Source organism: Halichoeres trimaculatus, unplaced genomic scaffold (assembly GCF_033239565.1).
Source record: "Halichoeres trimaculatus isolate MK-OKI-2021-1 unplaced genomic scaffold, fHalTri1.1 fHalTri1_scaffold_8, whole genome shotgun sequence".
Lineage (NCBI taxonomy): Eukaryota > Metazoa > Chordata > Actinopteri > Labriformes > Labridae > Halichoeres > Halichoeres trimaculatus.
In genome coordinates, this window is record NW_027437186.1 from 7,683,350 (window position 1) to 7,707,349 (window position 24,000).

Sequence of the window (24,000 nt, forward strand, 5' to 3'; positions counted from 1 at the left end):
AAACCAAAGTTATTATCGCATGCTACCTTATATAAGTTGAGTAAAAACTGTTTGTTTTTGTACAAAGCAGCTGTAAAATTCATCATTAAAGGAGAAACAACACCGACGGAACAGAAGTCACGCTGCTGTTTTTTTTCCATGGATAAATAAGAGTTTTGTCGAAAAATAGCCAGTTTAACCCTTTCTCTGTGTAAGATAACCGACAGTGTAATAAGTGGTAGATGTCACATCTTCAGATAAAATATTGAGAGTACAGTAGACAGGGAACAAAGACAGGAAAAGTCACTGTGACAGCTTTAATGGTCATTCTGCTGTTAGTGACAATAGACCAACACCTCATTTTGCCATAAGATGAGATCATCAGAGTCAGTCTCTGTACTCCTATTAGCTTACATTGTGAACAAGAACACTCTAACATGGTGCAGTTTCTTCTTCTAGCTTCTAGTCTTTTTTCCATGTTCTCTTATAAGTCACATGCCAGTCATGAACAGTGATAAATCACATACTCATGCTGTTCTCTCTCTTCCCAGATGACTCACCCGTGGCTTGGACATCTCTGATCTGTCAGAATATGAGGCTGGCTGAGTTCCTCAGGCCTGTCATTGCTTGTAATGATTGCTACTTTAACCAAACAGACATTCACAACAAACTAGTGAACACAGAATCATGTTTGTTGCATTTTGCACATGACACATGACACTAAAAGAAAAGCTCCATAAATTATCATCTAGTTTGTTTTGAATGGATTCCAGCTGATAACTGCCGTTGTTGACGATGTCGCTGGGCGAGCAGTCTCAGAAGTGGTTTCCAACCCATGTCCAAGCCACAGTTCTTCAAGCTACAGGTTTACAGCCCAAAGGCAAAAATGGCACCAATGACGCCTACACTATCATCCAGCTGGGCAAAGAGAAGTACTCAACATCAGTGGCGGAGAAGACGCTTAACCCTGTCTGGAGAGAGGAAGCCTCCTTTGAATTGCCTGGTTTACTTTTGGAGGGCAACCCTGAGGTGTACGAACTCTGCCTCATAGTGATGCACCGCTCCTTGGTCGGGATGGACAAGTTCCTGGGTCAGAGGTTCATCAACCTCAATGAAATCTTTGACAACAAGGAGAGGAAGAAAATGGAGTAAGTATAATCAAGTAAAGCAGTAACAAGCCATCAATTGAAGTCTATAATAAGCCAGTAATGCTTATCTTATAATGTGCATTACTGTAATTCTTCATTCTTTTAATCACCAATGGAACCAATGCTGTTTTAATTATATTTGTGATTAAGTTTAACACTTTTCTGCTCGTGATATTATAAATAATCCCCCTGTTTTCAACAACATATCACTGAAATACCATTAGTTTACCATAGAAAGCCACAGGTATTAATACATCAGCATTACAGATTGATCAAGAGAGATGCATGAGATTCTTAAACAACCACTTCATAAACTTTTACATAAGTCTGTACTTAATTGGAAGTGAATATAGTAAAATTTTCTTCTTTGAATCTTGAATTTTAGTTAAGTAGACTAAACATGGAGTCTTAAGTATAGAATATACAGAAAGAAATCACATCTCTTTTAAAATATCAAACTCCTTTGCACCTCCAGCTCACAGTCATGCACATATTTGCCATTTGTAGAGGAATGGACTCAAAGGAGGAAGTGGAAAATATTTACAGAAACTCTCCAGTCATAAGATAAATGCAGCATGTGCTCAATGTGTCGCTACATTTTATAAATACCTCTCCGGCCTTTTGGCAGTACCAGTGTTTTCTTATGTTTTTGTTGTGTTTTGTTCTCAGCTAGATTTATGACCTAACTCCTTCTGCAGCATACAGTTTAAATACTGCTGCATTGTTCTTTAATCACATTTTGTGTTTTGTACAATCATTGTATTAGCTGAATCTCTTTAAGTTTAATCTGTATTGATTCAATTGTTGCTTAGCCAACCAGTGGAAAGCTTCTGACAGATATAGCATTTTTCCTTTGCTGATTCAAACATACCCAACTCACACACATATATACATATATACAGTTTTCCATATATGCTGAATGAGTGAGCACAGATTGGTTGAACTTGTCCATCTTGTTGACCCTCTACTGTTGAGGCTTAGCAATGAAACGGCCTGCATTGTTGAGGGATTATTTTTAGCTTAATCACAGACATGGTTAGCAGTTGTTGGACTAATTGAAACTAGTGGAGCTGGCCAAACATGTCTAGTTAGTCACTCCCATGCATTCACTTATTCTCAAAGGAGGCATTGAAAGTCAGGAATGAACCGATGGCTTGTTCCCCGCAGAGGTTACTCATCATCTGTGTGTTTGTATTTTATTTTAATGCTGTAGTCTTTGCAGACAAAACTGAATGCAGTTTGTGTAAACTGCATATTTATGGATGACTGCAGGTGTGTGTCTTACCGAGTCAGCCTTTTCATCCAGAGGTGATTCATATCGGCTATGTATAAATAATGTATGAGAGGTTTAGATTGATATATAGATAGACAGGAGGCAGGAGGATGGAGAGACAAAGACAGAAAAAGATGGTCCCTTCAGATTCAGAGTCACAAAGAGCCTCATTTACCAAAATTAGCGCATTGAGAATGATCCCATGGAGAGATGTACCAGAGAAGGGAGGCTTGGAAAAAGTGACAGTTTTAACATCACTTATGGTTAATTTGGCAATAAATAAACAAACTTTAAAAAAATATTAAGTATATTCAGAAAATTATGCACTTTATGTGGTCTAAGGGGCCATTTACATGACAACGGTTTCAGAAACGCAAAAGTATTGTTGCGTTTCGGACACTCGTTTACACGGAACAGCGTTTTAGTCGACCTAAAATGCAAACTTTTGAAAACGGCCTTCAGTGTGGGTTTTTTTCTGAAACACTTCAGCCAGCATAAACAGTAAGCTGGTGTTTTCACTGGAAACGCTGACGTCATGCTCCGCTTCATAGCGCATACAGCAGTACAAGAGTGCCGTTTATACAATCGTTACGGACTAACATGTTGTGCTTGTGCTGCTGACTCTGCTGACTGTCTTCATACAAAATGAGCATCTGATGCTCCACTTCTGCTCTTAACATTCCTCTGAACACCAGATGATCGGCCCAACTCTACTTCAGTGGAAATCTACCAAAAGCACCTTCCGGATAAGACAGTTATAGTGCCAACTACAGGCCTAGCATGCTTACTACAGCGCTTTCAGTCTCAGTGTTTCTGTGTAAACACAAATATTTTTCACTGCATTTAAGCGTTTTCAGTTTTAGCAAACAGGGACTTAATTTTGTCCCTCTATTGCTCCCGTAGTAGCTTTACGTGATGAACTACTCAAAAGATTCCCGATTTTTCTCACATTGGTGTTTCAGAAAAGTCTTATTTCAGTGTCTGTCTGAAACACTTTAATCTAGCTGCGTGCTCCATAGACCCCCTTCCCTCTGGAGGTCTGTCAAGAGCAGAGCTATAGGTCAACCTTGGTGTTTGAGGCCCGCTCCTCTAATGTGTTAGGAACCAGTCAGGAGCTCCTGTAATGACCTCATAATTTCAGAAACTCTCATTAAGATCTTGTTGAGAGCTTGTTAAACTCTAATGTCATTTTCAGCAGTACTAGGGATGGCGTGTTAAATCCGCCTCGCCTGTTTATTGTCCGTGTGGAGGAGACAGAGGAAGCATGTGAAGAAAGTGACCAAACGGGTCACGGTGATGACATGTGACAGGATGTGTTTGAACAAACCTCCTCCACTCTTCTGTGGCTTGTTAGTGATGTAGATTAAATGAGTGGCCCTAACTTGTTCAGGTGGTTCATGCATCCTTAATGTTTTGTCGGGTTTGATGAGGAGTTGGATAGGATCGGGTCATTTTTGGGTGGATCAGGCTGTCTGTCACTTTCCTTGCATCTGACTGTGTTGTAGAGGAATTTATGAACTTGGATGTAAATCCAGACATTTATTTATTGTCCTTTGATGAATGAATGCACAAGCATACATGGCCTTTTAAGGATATAAAAATATATTTATTAAATCAAATAAAACATCTAAAAGAAACTTCCAGGTTCAGGCTGTGATTCCTTAAAATAAAAGGTTTCAGTGTCTCCTTAAACTTCATTTGGGAAAAAATAGGTTGAATAATTCACAGGAAGTGTTTTCAGTCAGCTCTCTGGGATTCAACGTGGAAACATGAACTTCCTCCTAACCCACCAGTCTGTAAAACTATTTGTTTGATGTGCTTCAATGATGCACCTCAGGGCCTTAAACATCTCCAGCAGAGTCTCTGCACTGAATCTATTTATGCCACTCATTGGCCTAATCCCTCACTGCAGACACACTTGACAGTGGTGCTGGACCCTTGATGGATATCAACACTCCACAGTGGCTGTGTGTTCACCACTTCATCTGCAGTGTTTTTGAACTGACATATAGGGGAGGAGAGCCCACCTTGACATCTGAGCAGGCAGGCCGTAATTATCGTACACCTGTGTTTGTTGATTGTGAGAAGTTTCCCAGCGGCCGGGGCCCGAGTGGGAGGATTGTGGTTCCAAGCACAGAGAGGTTTATCTTGGCCTTGAAACTCACGTGAGGAGCAGCCCCGGCTCAACGCGGTGGTACGCTGTGGCTGCTGATCAGACCAAGCACAGCCTGGGAATCAGACCCAGCTGGGCCTTTCATGATGAGGCTCAATGACTCAGCTTCTGACGGTTCAAAATACCATTTAACAGCTGCAGTTGTTCAATAGCTACTAACAACCGTTGTTCTGGATTTAACCGATAACTGAATTTCATGCTGAAATGTAAGGGATCTGTCATATGTCCATTGTAGTACAATAAGAAATGTCAAACACATTTTGGTGAATCAAGTCTGTGACCAGTTCAGATCTTTAAAGGTCTTTGAAAAATCCCGCCACAGTCTCCTGTCAGTCAGAACAGGGTCATCATAGCTCACATGTCCTGCTGGACATTATAACCCTTCATGAAATACTTATCCTTGATTTTGTGGTTGCTTTATTGTTATTGTTTTACATATTTTGTTCCTTCAGAGAACTGAACAGTTAGAAATAAGAGGGTTTGTGGAGCAAAGATCCTTAAAGAGACAGCAGCTAAAACACCAGTGTGAGAAAAATACAGTTTTTTTTAGCTGTTCTTATGAAGGGAACTACAGGGGATAATCTTAATCATTACAAAAAGCCTAATACTACCTCTGCAAATGTTACTTGAGAAAAAGGACCAGGATATTTTATGTGAAAAGTTGAGTGTAGAGTTACTATTACAAATAAGAGTCCTGATTTTAATAGCCTACATTTTCATTTCAGGGGTAAAACAAGATTAGCATAAAATGGGGTCTTGGTAAAAAATTCCTGTCATGCTGTCATACTCCCTCTGAATTGATAATGGCCTCCATATGGCTGACCAATCAGAGGAAAGGGGGTTTGTGGAGTGGGGTGCCTTAAAGAGACAGCAGCTAAAATAAAGCATTTCTGACAGAGGCTGATATAAGGGTTTTCTTAAACACCAACAGGAGAAAAATAGAGATGTTTTTGAGCTGTGAAAGGCTACTACAGGAGCACCAGAGAGCTAGAATGAAGACTAGAAAAATCTCAATATCCCCTCTTTAATAATAGTTTGACATGTTTAAAACCAGCCTGAAAGCTTCTGCTTACAGTTGCAGATTTTGCATCACTGAGTTTCTTGGGCCTCCTTCAGTATAAATTGTCAAACCCTTTTCCCTCTCTTCTTGTTTTAGCTGGTATTCCCTGGAGTCTAAGCCAGGGAAGAAAAGGAAAGAACGGGGCCGCATCCAGATCAGCATCCAGTTCATGAGGAACAACATGACAGCCAGCATGTTCGACCTCTCCATGAAGGAAAAGCCCCGCTCCCCTTTTTCTAAACTAAAGGACAAAATGAAGGGACGCAAGCATGACAGCGGCTTCAGTGACACATCTTCAGCCATCCTGCCTCGCTCTGCTGTGTGCGACTCTGAGCCGAACCGGCGCACCGTAGAACCACAGTCTCAGGCTGAAGTGAAGGCCAAGAGACCGCTGCTGGCTGGGACGCATAAACTCTCTGCAGCTCATTCCATGTCAGACCTCATTGGAACCCACTTTCGACCAAAACTGGACTCCATGAACTCCATTGAAGAGACTGGTGAGAACCAAAGCTTCTTTTATCTGAGTTTGGGTGGAGCTCAAAGAGGAGATTTATATTGCTTTTCTTTACCAAGTAGTCCCCTGGTGATCATTGAGTGCCAGCAACTATATTCAACTATGCAGATGTTTCTCTACCACCTTTGTTAAGACGGTAGAGAAACACACTTTAAACCAGAGTGGTCAAATATTTCAGGTCAGATTTCTATTTTTGAAAGCAGCTATGTCATGGTTTGATGGAATGCTCCTTGTTTCCCTCTCAGGGGTCACAGGTGGCCCTCACAGGCGTTCCCAGAGCGAGGTGCCGGGCTGCCAGGACAGCGAGGTACACAGTGACCCTTTCACTGATATCGGTGATACCCTTCCACAGAAGTATGCCACGCTCCCACGCAACCGCAACCCATTTGAGGGGGAGCACGGGCAGCTGTGGGACCGGGCAGAGCGGAAGGAGAAAAAGGAGAAGGTCAGCCTACTGGAACGTGTAACGGGGAAGAAGGAAGGTCGCAAGACCAACGGGGGGCGTTCAGGCAGCTCTGGAGACCTGCATTCTCCCAACCCCTTCAGCGGAGACTCACAAACAGACACCAACCCGTTCAGTTCTGGCTACAAACTCAGGTAGGCCCCCTGTCTCAGGAACTCCAAACACACCACACTGCTCTTCTTTAATTCCCGTACACAGTTTCACAAAGTCATTCATCACATATGGTTTCACCAGAACATTGGTTTTAAACCACCATCCACACTTGACAAGGCAGTGGCCTCTCATGACCTCATCGTTCACCACTGATTAGTCATCAGACGGTTCAAGCTTTACTGTCACAGAAATGACCATTCAGGCTCTGAGTCACTGCAGGAATATACAAAAGAAATATTCATCAGAATCATAAATGCTTAATTTATCCCAAGGGAAATTCTGTCATTACAGTAGCTCATATACACACTAAAGTAAGAATGTCAGAGGAGTAAAAGTATCAATAATTCAAGAATAAATATTAAAAATAATAAAATATTGTTTTATATTTGTTATTGTTTAACTGGTCAGATTTTTTCCTAAAACAGAAAACGCCTCTGTTGGTTTTTTTGGCTTTAATCCCTGAAAACTGGACTTAAGGGTTGAAGGGTGCTTAAGCATGGTACTGATTGCCAGTGTGACTGTGCCTTCAGTTTGTCTTGTATTTTTTGCCAAGCAGCAGGTGAAGTCACATATACACCATGCCAAAAAAAGCCATTTTCACAGCAGAAATATTAAAAATATTTACTGCCTGGGCCAAAAAAACGTCTCCTGTCGGAATCGCTAATTTCACTATTGGTACCCTTTAGCTGTACTCAAAACCTTCGCCACCTCCAATATGGCCACGATAGCCAATCTGCTTCAAAAATTTGCTTCAGAAACAGACGAGTGACGTCAGGGAGACTATGTCCATTAATTTAACAGTCCATGTTTTTTGCCTCCTCTGCATCCCTGTGTGTCTTAAATATCCAGAGTTTGGCAGGAATTTCCAGCGGTTTGGCCAATGAGCTGGACAGCTTATGAGTTTACCATCAACAACTGCAAAAGCAGTGCGAGTTATGTATGTACCCTCTGCACTTACTGGTACGGCTAACAGTGCACAACATCTTACTGGGCATTTCACGACTGTTCACAGCTGCTCGTCTGTTACTCAGCTAATAACAACCATCAATCATGGTTTGATCTGTTCCTGCCCCTTCCTCTACATAGCCAATATTGCGACCATTTAGTGTGAGAAGTGTCCAGCTTTCCACGCTCAACTTTTTGCACTGTTTTTTGATACTGTCAGTGTGAACACACTTGTGCTCTCAAAATAGTATAAGTTAGTCATGCACCGATTGATTAGTGCCGATTTCCTTAATTTTGGGGGATCGGTGATCAGGGATCAGGGTGATTGGCCCATCCTTACATATGTAACTGATCTTACATACCCCCAGGAAGGTCTGACAGCCAGCCATTGTTGCTTGTGGCTCTGAGACCTAAAACTCAGGACACTTTATTGGTTGTTTAAGTCAAAATTTAAAGATTTTATTGTTTCACAGGTATTGTTCAGTGATTTTCAATAAAATAAGATTGGAACATTGAAGGTATATGCTATCAGTTATGAAAATAAAAATCAGCCCAAATCGGTATTGGCAGGTCAGGCTTTTTCAAGATTGTGACCGGTGATCAGCCAGAAAATTGTGATCGGTGCACCCCAGATACAAGTGCAGAAGTTTGATTCCATTGTAAAAACAGTGCACAGCTCTCTTCAGCGGCAAGTCCAGAGAGGATGCAACTCAAAGAAACTGTCAGAAAAATCAAACAAGTTTGGGAAAAAAAATACGACAGATGGAAATGACCACAACTATATATTTATTTATCCCACTTACACTAAACATAGTACAAAAGAGAATCCACCCCACACCATCACATTCCAAATAATGCTCCTGCTTGGTTTGTTACACACCTGTTCAGGTGTTGTAAGCTGATTCTTGGGGCTGACCAATCAGGTACCTGACTGGCAGCACCTGGAGGAAACAGAATCTCAAAAAAGTCAATAGCAACAGCAGAATGAGCTGTTTGGCGTTGGCAGAAAAGATTTGGCAAATTTTTCATTAGCATAACCCACAAACTCAGTTCTGCTTAACCCACAAATACATGGTCTATACATGTAAAATGTGTCCCCATTTAAAGTGAAGACTTTCTAAGAGGTAAGATTTATTACCAAGAAGCATTGTTACAACATAGAAATTAGGGGTGTAACGGTACACAAAAATCACGGTTGGGTACGTACCTTGGTTTTAGGGTCACGGTTCGGTACATTTTCGGTACAGTATGGAACAACCCAAAACCATTTGCTTGTTTAGCATGTTTATTAAACCAAAAACTTGCCATTATACAGCGAGGGGGGAGGCTCTTCAAGCTCCGGTTGGTCATTAGCAGCAGCCATGATGAACAATTCAGACACAAGCTCCTGTGGCTACGGAAGCTCTTTGACATTCATCTTCTGATTGGCTCACCGTGAGACAGCACGGCCACATGATATGCACATGATCGCAAAGCAAGAATCACAGACCACTTTCCTCATGAATATTAAAACGCCTTCCCTGCTCAGCCAATCATAGACGAGTACTCACGTGAATATTAAAGAGCCATGTGCAGCGGCTAACGTAAACTAACTGTACTCGTTCGATTACAGCATTGTACTGAATCGAACGGCCTTATGGAGCGGTTCGGCACAGATACATGTACCGTTACACTCCTAGTAGAAATAATCAAACACTGAGTTCTTCACATTTTTCTGGTGTTTCTATTAATAGTTTCATCCTGGTTGTGTTTAAACATTGTAATAAGTTTTCAGCTCAGTATTCACAGTGTGTAAGGTGTGTAAGGGTTTCCCTTCTGTCTAAATTCTTGCTTGTGTTGTATGCCACTTTGGACAAAAGTGTCTGCTAAATGAAACAGCACAATTGTAGATCTGAGGGACACACTTCATAGCTCACCTTGCAATATTGTGTTTGAACTATATCTTCATGTCCTCCTGTCTTTAAAGTGGCACTTACTCACATGATCTGTACACAGCACCTGTGCAGCAGGTGATCAGGTTATTGGATCCAGCATTGCCATAAATGTTTGAGTACCTTGCTGATTAAATTAATTATCTGATTGATAGTCTAAATGTAAAGGCTGGTGTTTCTGTGTGTTTAGTGCATTACATAAAGGCTCGGTGAGCACTGTGGCTATGTTCTGGTTTAACTGAGTGGAAGGTGTCATTAGTGGCTCTTTAGAGTGCTTGGGTTTGATAACAGAGCCCTCTGAGCTATGGTAATGAGATCCTCCACACAGATAGACCACCCAATTAACTACTTATCTTTGTAGGCACTAGTCCATCATCTACACTGCCTTTGTCACACAGACGCTCAGTGGTCATTGTCAATGTGGGGAAGAAGATGATTCAGAGTGTATTATTTATAGGTGATTTCATACAGAGCTGCAGAAAAGTTTACCATTTTACATATTTTGTTCCTTGATAACACCTCTGACCCTTTACATTAGTGTAATGGTGATAAATGTATCTGTGATATCTTCTGCCTTCATGTTATCAACATGTTCTGTGTTTGTTTGCAGCGATAAAAAGCCCACGAGGAAAGAAGAACTCATCTTTGGTCAGAAAAAGAAGGACATCAACGGCAAAAGAAACGTAAGACGAGCACCCTGCCTTGTTAAATGAAGTGATCTGTCAGGTTGTTAGTTTGACTCAACAGTGATGGAGGAGGAAGAGGGAGGACCGGTATCATTACTCCCAGTGTATTGTGATGCACAGTTATAATTGGGGAGCCTTTGTTTAATTTGACATAGCAGCTGGTGATCTCTGAGGGCTCTGAAACTCAGATGTGTTATTTGCCTAATTGGACACGTCGGTCACCGTGCCTGAGCTGATTTTAATTTGAGGTGGTGTGAAAGTTTAGCCTGTGAGGTCAGCTTCTCCCTGATTTCATACATGAATGGTTTGCTTGAAAAAGAAGATGATTTCTGATTAGTCCTAATGATCGAAACACTGTTTGTACCTGACATTTTACCCTTCATACGTTGGTTTTTCATATCTGTCTGTCTGCAGGAAGAGCGAGTAATTGCTGACAGTTAAACAGCAGAACTGCTATTTACGGGGAGCTGTTGGTGCAGTGGCTTAAGTGACACCTAAATGAGAAGGAGAATGCTGATAATGGCTTTCCTCACCTTCCTTTGTGGGTGATGAGGGCTTTCGGTCTCCACATTTCGCCCCTGTCCATGCCAGGCAGAGCCAGAAACGGCAGATCCTGTTTCCTTTGCTCCGAGGCCCTAATTAAGCAAACACATGGGGACGGAGAGCTGGGAGACATTTCAAAGGAACAGAGCTTTTAGATTCTCAAAGCTGAGCTCATTAGAAACTGTAATGACACAACTGGAGAATGCCAAGTGTGCGCCTTATCTTCTCACTACTGATCGCAGGAAAACGGCCATCATTGCTTTGCCAATTCACGCTCATTTCCAGGCTTTTGTTAGCATCTACTGAAGCTTATTAATATCATACTCTGTGTGTTAGAGCACAGGCATGGGCACATGCTGTCATGCCTTACATTTTCCCAGGTGGCCTAAATGCATCGTCTCTTAATGACGTGATTATTCTGTGTTATGTGAGAAGACGTAACCTTCTCCACCTGGTTCTTAATCTCAGTGGCGAATTCTGCTTTCTGCTCTGTGTTGCCCTGTAGCAGCCTTTATACAGTTAGACCTGATAAGATAGGGGTACACAGGCACACTCCGGGTCCTACCGCACAGTCTTTCTGCATCAGTGTCGCGGCTGAATGGTGCAGGGGAGTGGAAGCTGATAAGTGTGGTATTTTAAATAGGATGAAGGCTGTGCTGCCCTCCCTGTTCAGGGGAGGATGCCTAGCATTGAAGCTATGAAGTGGCCCCTCATTAAAAACGATTACAGCTTTACTCCTGCAATATGATCTGCACATAATGTACCACACAACACAGGCTGTTTGAAACAAGCAGAGCAGGGCTGGAGCTGCTTTGACTTCGTTTGATATTTATCATCCTGACCTGAAATTGCAGAAGTCAGCACCCTGGCATTTTCCCATCGAAACAAAGACTTTTTTTTGCAAACTTTTATCAGTAAGTGCTTGTGAGCTGGTTAAAGCCCTCTTCCTGAACCCACTCTGGTTCGAGTAATTTCTCTTTCAGCTGCTGGAAACAGAAGAAAAAGAGGAACATGCTGAGCAGGATCTCATCTGCTCGCTGTAGTTTAATTAGAGAAGCTTAACTGCTCTCAGTTCATCACAAACACAGTAACACATCATCAGATCTGCTGTAGATTTACTGACATGTCACTGCTTTAGTTTCATTTGAACATTTAGCCTTAATTAGCAGCAGCAAACGAGAGATCAACACATGCCTGTTAGTGTCACATCAGACGGACCAATCCCGTCAGTTTGTTTTGTTTCATCATGAGTAAATCTTGACACCATCTTTAGATTATCAAATGTTTTCACCCATTTTGCTCGACTTTTTGATATTGTTCTTGTTTTGTTTTTATTTTCGAGCTATTTTTAGGACTTTCTTGCCTTTATTCATTAAGTACAGGACAGTGGACAGAGGTTGACTCTGAACCTGGGACTAACACTTGAGGGCTCACAGGGTACACAGTCCAACTGTTCAATGCTGGCGCACACTACAGGATTGTTCAAACCTTCACACATTTAGAGAGCACATGCTTGATAACAAAATATGAATCACACAGATCTCTTTATCCTGATCTTATAGTGTGTGGTGTGCACTGCAGAGCAAACCAAACATTAACCCATTCCTCAGCATCCATCTATCAGCTTCTTCACACTCAATATTCCAAATCTTGTGTAGAGGGATGGGTACCTTTCATATTTGAAATGATACAGTAACAATGTCCGGTACCTGGCAATCTATGCTCAACGGTACCAATTTTTGGTACTTTTGTGTGTTAATGTGGTAATAATGAACTAATTGTTAAATATTAAAATCTCAAGAGGTTTTTAATTTAACATATTTACTGCTCAATATATAAACTGTGTTCATGTCTAGCATGAAAAATCACCTTCTCTTCCACTCCCTCACAGTCACAAGGATGCATTAAGGTACCGAAACATGGTATTGTTTAGTTTTACATGAATCTGTACTGGGTACTACAGACAGCAATGGGTCGATACCTATAAAAGTACCTAAATTGATACCCTTCCCTACTTTTGTAATAAAACATGGTTTGGTGTAAACAAACATGGCGGACGAACAGGAAGAAGCAACGATGCTTGAGTTTGGCCTCTTACTTTCCGTAAAAAAAACAATGTGCTTAAAAGAAAAGCTATCATGGAAAAAGTCGTGGGGCAGGCGGGATTGTGAGCTGTATGTATTACAGCGCGAGTTGGAGGCTTCTTTCTTTTCTGACATCTTCTTCCGTCGGTCAGCTGCGTCAGCTTGAGTCTTAAAGTGATTCTCCAGGATGGAACAAGTTGGGTCCTATCACAAGGTTTAGGGCAGAAATGACCCCTACAGCAGTGTTTTTGTGCAGCAGAAGCCCAGGGCACACGCACCAAACACCCCCTCCCTGCTCTTCAGCCGGTTTCCTCTGCACTCAGACGGGGCCATATTTTACTTGACCAAAAACACAAATAAACCCTAACCCCTAACCCGAAAAAATCTGATATCGGTCTGCATTCACGCTTTATTTGGAGAATTTTCAGCGCGTTACGTTGCACAAAAACACAGCTAAATAAGGCCCTAGTTCTCATCGTGTCGTAAAACGGCGCTACCTTCGCTGCAGAGCCACAGCTGGCTACGAGGCGCTCGCCGCTTAGTGTATCAGTCCGCAAGAGCGGGGGCGTGCATGATATAAACAAACGCAGGTAGTCTGCCAGGACGAAGAGACACGATGAGAACTAGAGCCTTATTTAGCGGTGTTTTTGTGTGAAAGTAACGTGCTGAAAATTCTCTAAATAAAGCGTGAATGCAGACCGATATCAGATTTTTTCAGTGGGAGTCCGTTTATTTGTGTTTTTGGTCAAGTAAAATATGGCCCCGTCTGAGTGCAGAGGAAACCGGCAGAGGAGCAGGGAGGGGGTGTTTGGTGCGAGCGCTCTGGGCTTCTGCTGCACAAAAACACTGCTGTAGGGGTAATTTCTGCCCTAAACCTTGTGATAGGACCCAACTTGTTCCATCCCGGAGTATCACTTTAATTGGCTTTTGTCCAGTTACACATGAAATTATACGCTGTACCTGCTCGGCTCCTCATGGAGCGGCCCACATACTACAGGACTTCTAGTTGCAAATGTTAAACATGCTCAGAAATACAATCTCATTCTGGGGTCCTGAGCAGTTCGGAACATCACAGGAAAATCAGACTTGATGTCGTTTGCAAACATCAGACATTCGGGTCTTTGCTAGCTTTGATCGTAAGGGGAAGATAGGGACAAAAATCAGCCCCATTATCCTGTGGTTTGTACCCACCTTTTCCGATGCCCGAATATCTTTGCACTTTACAGCATTTGATTCAAAGTGTTGTTATGTCGTGAACACCGTGACATCCTTTTAATTTTGTCTTTTTTTCTGTTGCAGGAGGTTACACAGGAGAGTGTAGCTGCCTACAGCAACTTAACCTTTCAGGAAGTTGTCCAAGAACTCATCAAGCAGAAAGAAGTGGTTAAAAAGAAAGACGCCCACATACGAGAGCTGGAAGACTACATCGATAACCTTCTTGTGCGCGTCATGGAGGAGACCCCGAGCATTCTACGGACACCCTATGAACCAAAAAAGAAGGCTGGTAAACTTGGCAAAAAGTAATAAAACAGTAAAAGATGCAGAAAGAGCATTGACTGCTGAAGGTGTAGAAAAGCAGGAATGATGGGATTGATCAAAGCCAAACTTATGATTGAGTTATGCTTTACAACATACATTTATTTTAAATGTGTAGATTTTCAAGATTTTTAGTTCATGTGATTGATTTTGCCCTCTTTGTTGGGCAGAAATTTACTTTCCAATCTTTACTCTTTAGAGTTATTCTAGGAGTTGTTGTTGCATTCCAGTTTTAGATACAAACAGGAGGAGAAAACTCTCCTGTTATGTAACTGATCATCTCATACTCTTCCACTGCGTGTCATTAACCTGCAAAGACCTGCTGCACAAACAGCTTTATCATCTGTTGTTCAGGTGCATAAAGAGCCAAACTCGTGTTTACTGATCAGTGGTCAAAAGGGGGTCGAGGTCTGAAAGAGATGAAGCTGATTTTGAAGTGTTTACGTTTAGCTCTGTTACCTTTATTTAAAAAAAACAGACTAACAGAGGCAACAGGTAGAAATCACACTTATTAGCCTCGGTGATTTGTGAGTATTTGTGCACAGCTTGAAAGAGTTTCAAAATGCAAACAAACATTTCTGTTTTCAGCTTTCTGGTTTTACATTTTTTAAATTGCGTTGGTTGAGTTTCCAAGACTCTCGCAGACACTTACAGAGGGTGAAGGTGAACACTTTACTGACCTTTAAGTGCAATAATCCCATCTTTTGTTATTGTTTACATTAAATCACATCTCTTCATTTTGATTGGATTCCCAGAGAGGAGAGTGGAGATTTTTGTTACAGCCTCAGTGTAAATTTGCAAAGGATTTTATGAACGGTACGTGACGGTCAAACATTGCTAATTCATAGATCCTTTATCACTCATTTACACATAAAACTAATTTTATTTACATCTTAGGTACTTATGTTGTAAAAAACACTTGATCTCATTATCAGCTCTTTATCACTTTTTTGTGATTCCCCTAAAACAAACTTCTGTTTACGCCTTACTGATGTGTAGTGTGCATCAGCATAGTATGTGCCCTGACAGTAAGATATGAAGGATGTTCTGCGCCTCAGTGACCTTAAAGAGGGGGTATTCTGCTTTCCTATACAATAACCATGGATATGAAATAACAATGTGCTGGACGTTCAGACTGAACATGTGCAGATTTTCAAACCTCTACGTATTTATATGTTGTAGAAATTACTGAATCTGTCCGTACTCTGATCTGATCTGTTCTAAAATAGCACAGGATCTTAATGAGACTTGCTAAATTGATGAGGTCATCACATAAGGATCTCCTAAGTGGTTCATGGCTAATTTGAGTGGAAGGTCTGCCCATTGCTCCGCCTCTGATAACCCTCTAGATGGCTGGCCAATCGGAAGGAAGGGGGTTTGTGGAGAAAAGAGCCTTAAAGAGACAGCAGCTAAGCATTTTCTAAACCAACAGTGTGAGAAAATCATGTTGTTGTTTTTTGAGCTGTAAATCATGTATAGCCACTTCCAGGCACCAGAGTAAAAAATAAAAATAAAAAGCACAATACCCCCTCTTTAAGTTACTAATGTCATTCATGTTTCAACATTCACCTATGGTACGTGTTTCTTACAAGCTCCATGAGCACTAATGAGAGTGGTTACCTTATTTAGATAAGCAGCCACTAAGGGTCACTGAGGCACCAGTTTGAAAGCCTGACAGCTTTTGTCTTTATTTAAATGTTTCCTGTCGTTCCATAAACGTTAATCTGTGATGCTAATATCTCAGTTACAGATGATTCCATGACTCACAGGGCTCTTAAATCTGCTTATTTATTCCTTTCTACTGAACAGCTGCTGAGCTGTTACAGGACAGCAGTTAATTTGCACTGCTGCTGCTGAAACGAACACTGGAGAATGACTACTTCCAGAGTTCAGGTCTTTTTACGGAGGCACAGTTTGCACCACACACGCCTGTGGTTGTGCTAGATGTAGTAGAATCACCTGCACATGCTTTGGGTTACATGTTTGGTTGTTTACTCTTATTGAATGGAAGCAGCTTCATGTACAGTGCTGGACATGCTTTGTATTATAGCGGTGATTGTGCTTCAGTCGGACATTTTTATGACATTTTATTATTATTATTATGATTATTACTCTGAGTAATAGCTCTGGTTTTTGTATTTCTTCTAATCACTTTCCAGATGTTTGAAACATTTGGTCTTAACACTGTATAAAACCCAATCACAGCTACGAGTGCCAACAGTGCCACGGTCTGTCTGTGGAGTCAGAAGCGCTTCATCAGTGTGTTTTTCCTCATGAATGCAGAACCACTCAAACACTGGTTTGGTAATGTACGTAATGTTTCTGCTGCTGTCAGTCATTTTTTTTGAAGGAATGTGATCTCTTGATACTGAATGTATTCAGGTTGACTTTGAAATGTATTATTGTAAAACCAGACGCATCGAACAAGTACACTAACGAGGCCGTGGAGCCTTGCTTGCCTCTAAAGTATTCAATGTATCCAAAGAGATCATTTCAACCGCTTCTCCATCATCCTGAAAGAACTCAGACTTCTTCACATGAATGTGAATTCATGTGACACACGTGGACAAAATTTACTGGACGAATGTTTTCTGTGCTTCAAACAATCTTTAAAGCCAAAAATGTTTGAATCAGTGCATTAAATGATGATTATGTGTTGATAGTTAGGCGCTTCTATCCATCAGAATCAGTTTCCTGTTACAGATAATCGTCTGTTTTCTTTCTTTCCTCATGTGCTGAAATGTAAACACTGTCACCTGATGTTACAGCCTCTTTCGATAGCTTTAATCAGCCTTGTTTTGGTACTTTAGCTACGTCTTAATGGACCTTCCCGAGCTCTTCCACTGTACATAATGTGTAGCTGCTTTGTAATATTTCTTCACCTTTTAACTTTTTTGCACATTTTTGTGCTGTGAAATGTTTGCAGATGTGTTTCTGAGGGATTCAGTCTGCCAGGGGTTCCAGCAAAGTACAAATAATTTCAAAATTGGGAATAAAATGTTGTCAAAACCGGAAATAAAATGGTATTTCATTCCAGCGTTTCACCACTATCTGAAGCACACTGTCGCTAAGGTTGCAAAATCCCAGGACTTTTTAAAGTTAGAAACTTTCCAAAAAGAATTTTTGGAAAGTAACTTCAAGTAACAGGAGTATTTATAAATATTGAACATCTTGGTTTGTTAAAAGCAGGCATGCAAGTATGTTTAATGCAATATCTTTAAATCAAGTTGATAAACTAAAAAAAGTAACTAGGCAAAATATATGAGCCAAAATTTCCCGGGAAATTTTTTTAAGTTGATTTAAGTTGATGTCATCAAAACCCTGAAAATGTCTGATTTACAGGAGATAAAATTTCCGTCTAATTTTTCAGGAAACTTTCCTGAAACTTACCAGAAATACTCCACCCCTCTGCAACTCTAATCATCACTAAACAGAAATGCTCCAAATATTGTTTAGGTTTTCGCTGTGAAGGAAAAACTGCTGATTCTTACAGGCCAGGCTTTATTGAAGATGGTGTAGATTGTTTTGCACATGTATAAAAGTGTAGAGAGGAAAAGTCTTTCCTACTCCACTAAAAGTGCACACATATAGGGATTTTGTTTCCATGTTGACGAAGCATGCATTGAACCTTTTGATGGATATGACATAAAGCTCGGCTCGGATCTCACAATCCTCCTCTGGCAGTCTTCTAAGTCTTCTGCTGATAATGTGATGCTGCTTGCCATAGGCCACATACAGATGCCAGACACTAAGACTTAAGCTCCCGCTAAATCCCCTGACGGTGCTTGTAATGTGGCACACAGTTTTGGAGGAAATGATGACTGTGTTTATAAAAGATTTCACCAGTGAGCAAAGCTTCATTCAGTTTATAGAATGGTTTGAAAAGCTGGAAGACAGAAGCCAGCTCAATTAAGCATTCATTGATTTGAGTGGTCGAGGCCTGAAGACTTCTAAACTCTGACAAGAGATCAACTCAAATAAACAGGTCCACATCTGAGGAGCCTGACCACCTGACTCCAACAGCTATGGATACTGTACAGTTTGAACTTAAAACTACAAGAAAAATCAGGAATCGTTGTTTTATTTCAATAGTTCATTTAAAAAAAAGGAAACTCATATGTTATATATTTTCAGTTCACATAAGTGTGAAATATTTCCGTTTTTATTTCTTTAATACACTCACACAAAAAAAATCAGCATCCCATTAAATTAGATTATTACATAACCTGGAGGTGTTGTGGAACTTTAACCAGCTCTTGGTTGTTTTGGCGTTGTGGGCAGGAGCCAAATCCATCACCATCTTCTTCCAGCTTATCCGGGGTCGGGTCGCAGAGGCAGCAGCCTAAGCAGGGAAGCCCAGACTTCCCTCTCCCTAGCTACTTTGTCTAGCTCTTCCCAGGGGATCCCGAGACGTTCCCAGGCCAACCGAGAGATGTAGTCTCCCCAGCGTGTCCTGGGTCTGCCCCGGGGTCTCCTCCCAGTGGGACGTGCCCTGAACACCTCACCAGGGAGGCGTCCGGGAGGCATCCTCATCAGACGGCAGAGCCACCTCATCTGGCACCTCTCAACGCGGGGATCTTGTTCTTTCGGTCACTACCCAAAGCTCATGACCATAGGTGAGGGTGGGAACGAAGATCGACCAGTAAACAGAGAGCTGAGCCTTATGGCTCAGCTTTCTCTCCACCACGACAGACCTGTGCAGAGTCCGCATTACTGCAAACGCTGCACCGATCCGCCTGTCGATCTCTCGCTCCATCCTTCCCTCACTCGTGAACAAGACCCCGAGATACTTAAACTCCTCCACTTGGGGCAGGATCTCATTCCCGACCCGGAGAGGGCACTCCACCCTTTTCCGCCTGAGGACCATGGACTCAGATTTGGAGGTGCTGATTCTCATCCCAGCCGCTTCACACTCGGCTGCGAAACGATCCAGAGAGAGTTGAAGGTCACGGCTTGATGAAGCCAACAGGACCACATCATCTGCAAAAAGCAGTGATCCAATCCTGAGGTCACCAAACCAGACCCCCTCGACACCCTGGCTGCGCCTAGAAATTCTGTCCATAAAAGTTAGCCAAATCAACCTCTCCATGAAGCTCGTCAGCAGAAGGAAGCATGAAGTGCTCTTAAGTTTCTTGGTAAGCGTCTATATTTACTCTGGACTTAAGGAAACACAGTGGACCAACAGCTGCAGATGACAATGGCCTCAAAATTCTCTTTGGGCCCTTGATTCACAAATGTGATGAAAAATGACTGTTGTTGTTGTTGTCTCTGGTACGGGAGTGGTTTGACTTGAGGAATGAGACAGTTGTCGCTAAATTCTTTGATCTGTCTGAGTGTGGTGGCTCTTGATGCTCTAACTTTGGCCCCAGTCCATTCTTTGTGAAGATCTTGAACAGGTTTTTCTTGACAGTCCTCTCCATTCCATGGTTATCCTTGTTCTTCCTTTTCTACCACCTTTTTCTTTCCACTCCTCTTTCTGGTGACCTCCTTTGATCCAGTCACCTTTAGTGTCTTATCCTCCTTGTGGAGGGGTCAGTGGGTCTTCAAGACAGTCTCAGTCAGTTAGCAATCTTCACTATGGTTGTGAGTGACTGAACTGGACACAAAGACCATTTAAAGGCTCAGGAAACCTTTACAGGTGTTTACAATTCTTCAGCTGATTAAACATTTTTATTCAACTGCAATATTCTGCCTTTTCACTATATTCAGATATATATTTTTTTCTTTTATGAGACCCTAATCGAAGTACATGAAATATTTCACAGTGTACTGAACTTATATGAGTTTCACTTTTTAAGTGAAACTACAGAAATATATTAACTTTTCTTTCATGTTCTGGTTTACTTTGATACACCTGTTACTGAAATATCCCACAAAGAGAAACCAGTTTTTACATCAGGTTGTTTCCTTTTCTTCAAACCTTTTCTCTCAGATTTGTAAAGTTAGTTAGCACAGACCTTTTTTTAGTGAGGCACGTGAGCGTTTGCTGTGCAATGACTGAACCCAGACAAGTTTGAGGCTTTTTGTTGTGGTTCTCAGAAATTGTCTGTATAATAACTGCTAGTAGAATACCAACATAAATATCAAAACAGTCCAATACGTTTGAGTGAGTTTCTTCACATTACCGCATACTACAGTTATTACTACTCACAGTTATGACTTTTACACTGTCCCATGTTCATCCTTAACAATAGACAAGAGAAGATTATTTATTTAGCATGTTTCAGCTTCACACAGGCATGCAATGAATCATTAAAAGGTCAACAGAACACATCAAAAGAAAACATTTTATTAAATTAACTTACAGCTGTCGAAGAAGCCTCTGTATTTTCTTGTTTGCTTATTGTATTTAACTATTTCCGCCTAAACTACACTAAACTACAACCTGAGTTTACAAAGTTTGACTGTTGCATCCAAACAATAGCTCTATATAACTACAAATAAATATATTACCTTGTCGCTTTGCATCCTGGGAAAAGTTGTCTTGAACAAAGAAAAGTGGAATTAAAAAAGATTTTCTCTCCAAAACAATGTACACTTAGACAAGGTCTTAACGACAGTGGGTGATGGTGCTCATGGGAAATGTAGTCGTTACCCCAGTGAAACCCTACGGATTCCATTCAGGGGTGTCACTGCAGTCAACACCACATGAACGATCCTTAAAGCTCTTTTTTGAGTCAGATCTGATGAGGTCTCTGAGCAGCTCCTCTCTTAGGTTTTGTTCCTGCCTGGTAAAAAAGGAAGTGTCACCGTTTGATGACTGCAAAGCGAGATTTCCAGGTCAAACTCCACTCGTTTGCTCTTGTGTGTGAAGTCTTCTGGGGAATTAAACTCTGAAGTTGTTTTCTGAATGATGCCTCTCCTCCCTCTGCCACCTCGCAGGTTAAAACCTGACCTCTCACCTGTTACCTCAGTCTAGAGGTCCCTGAGGGGGAGCACCTCGACTCAGCAGCAGCAGCAGCAGCTGCCACGCTCATTGCTGAGCCGCTTCACATCTGATGATGGAACATGCAGAGGAGTCGTACCCAACGTTAAGATGCAAAAGTCCTCTGCGGGTTGAGGTTCAACGTCATTTTTCATGATGCTTGATCTATGGTTTGGCACATTTAAAAACAGCTACTCACAAACTTAATTCTGAGATAACTTGATAAAATCGTCATTGTGCATCATGATGAATATTTTATCTCCCAGCCTGCCTTTGGGGACACTGAGCACAAAAAAGTGTGTAATTGGGCTTTATGTAGGTGTCACCTGTTGTATTCATAAGCTAAATGGCATACTCATTGTTATCCTCACACATTCATCAGAAGATCACATTCCAGCTTTTGTGCGGTTGCGGCACGTGTCATCTGAGTGGCTCCTACATCACAGACAATTAGTTCATTGTGCAATATATCGTATTCCTGTAATTTGAATATCCAACAAATGTATTATGCCAGATTCTGTGGGTGCAAAAGCCCAAGCATGCCAGAAAAGGGCCACCCACAGGTCACCTGTAGTCCCCTTTAAATATGGATGGGCGTCATAGCAGGGATCAGTGTCACCCAGCACGCGTCTGTGAATGGAAGTGCCTCTGGCGATCATGGGGAAACCTCTGCGAGGAAGAGTTCAGCAGATGGATGAGGTGTTCACAGCTGAAGAACAGACCTGTGTTGGCAGCTGCCTTGAACTTGTTGGATGGTCGAGGGCCAGATGTCTGAGTTAACCCTTCAAATCCCTCGGGTATCAGACCCTATCCACTCTGACTCTTCTTCGGACAGTTAGCTTGTCTGAATAGGTGCTTGGGATAAATCGGGTGTCGAATGTGCTGCAGAACCTGGTGTTGTCTTTTGTGTTGGTTGTATTGTCTTCTTTGTCTTCTTCTGATAGCTGCCACGAGACCGGTGTCACATGAACAAAGCCAGATGACAACCAGGGTGAGGAGAGTCTGACAGAGAACAAGGTGAAAAACACAAAATGTGACTCTCAGAGCTGTGTGTGTATGTCTGTGTGAAACTGATATAAAAGACTGAAGGGAGGATTGAAATGTTGCATTTAAACTTTGTCAGAATCACAGTTAACGTCTGGTGGGGGTTTCTCCTTGTCTGTCGGCTGAGGCCCAGTGGAAGTCAGTCGTCTCTCTCCTGTAAGGTCAGTGGTTTGATCCCAGCTTTTACAACCACAAACAGAAGTGTCCTTGGGCAAAACAAAACAACAGAAAAATTTAAGTCGGCAGTGTGCAAATGTATATGATCAGGATGAAATGAGAATGAAAAAATAATAAAAGAAATTGGAAAACAAAACAAGAAACTTCACTAAAACAAATTAAAAAACACATAAAAGAACATAAGCCGTTCAATCTCAGTAATAGCAATGTTTGCCTCAGTTTTTTTTTTTTAATATTATTTTTTTCTCACTTCTGGAATCTCTTGAGATTTTGGTTTGACTTTGGGTAGCTAATTGAAGTTTTAAAATAATTGGGTCTGAAAAAATAAATTAAAATAATAGTAATACATCAATAAAAGTAATGAGAAGAAAATAATAAAAAAAAAAATAATAATGTTAATAATAATAATAGTAATAATACTAATACTACTAATAATAATACTACTGCTAATAATAATAAATATTAACTTTTTAAAAAGGTGGAAAAAAAAACCCAACAGGTTTAATGAATGAAAAACATACATACAAAATACATTTATTTTACAGGGGGAAAAATGGAATTGAGTTAGTTTAACAACAAATCACAAGAAACAAAAATCACTATATACAACAAATAAAAAATAAAACAACAAATTACTAAACACTGCAACAAATCCTTAAAACAACAATACTTAAAAAAACAAGAAACCAAAAAATAATAAACATATCCTGAAACACAAAAATAAATCACAAAACAATCAAAACTCAGAACAACAACAATGAAACCAACAGATCACAAAATAACAAGTCACACAACATCCACAAACCATGCAACTCAATATCACAGAATGCCATCAGATAAATGCAACCCTGACAAAAAAAAACCCATGACAAACCAAAGAACATGTGACGGATCATTAAACAACCAATTATTACCAAAACAACCATAAACATTAAAACAACCACAAACCAAGAGCCACATCAACAAGTGGTGAACAGACTCATTAAAAATGTTCGCTGAAGGTTTATGAGATTAAAGTAAAGGCTGAAACCCTCACAAACCAAACATTCTGTAAAATTTATTTACAGCTGATGTTTTAGCATCACTTCAACAAACCAAGTGATACTGTGAGGAGTTTCTAAGTCGTGTTGATTCTGGTGACCTCTTGGTTTAAATGTGGTGTATTTTCCCTTGATGAAGACTGCATTTCCCATGAGCACCATTTCCCACTGATGAACGGGTCACTGTCAGCATTTATTGTGGAGGAACCAAGGGGCAACATACAGTTAGTAAAAATGAAGCCTATGCTGAAGTACTAAAAGTTGCTTCATTGAGAATCAGCTTGAAGCTGGCTGCAGAAAGACCGTAAGTCACATATACACCCAGC

General features: G+C 41.1%; 1 protein-coding gene across 1 annotated transcript in view; it reads left to right on the forward strand.

The window, feature by feature from the left end:
• Positions 1-17,496, forward strand: part of rab11fip2 (RAB11 family interacting protein 2 (class I)) — a 17,796-nt gene extending 300 nt beyond the window's left edge. The window contains exons 2-6 of the mRNA XM_074676119.1: positions 531-1,127; positions 5,730-6,130; positions 6,393-6,744; positions 10,250-10,322; positions 14,252-17,496. Of these exons, the coding sequence (XP_074532220.1) occupies positions 775-1,127; positions 5,730-6,130; positions 6,393-6,744; positions 10,250-10,322; positions 14,252-14,476 (1,404 nt within the window). The 5' untranslated portion in view covers positions 531-774 and the 3' untranslated portion in view covers positions 14,477-17,496. The remainder of the gene's footprint in view (positions 1-530; positions 1,128-5,729; positions 6,131-6,392; positions 6,745-10,249; positions 10,323-14,251) is intronic.
• The last annotated feature ends 6,504 nt before the right edge of the window (positions 17,497-24,000 follow it).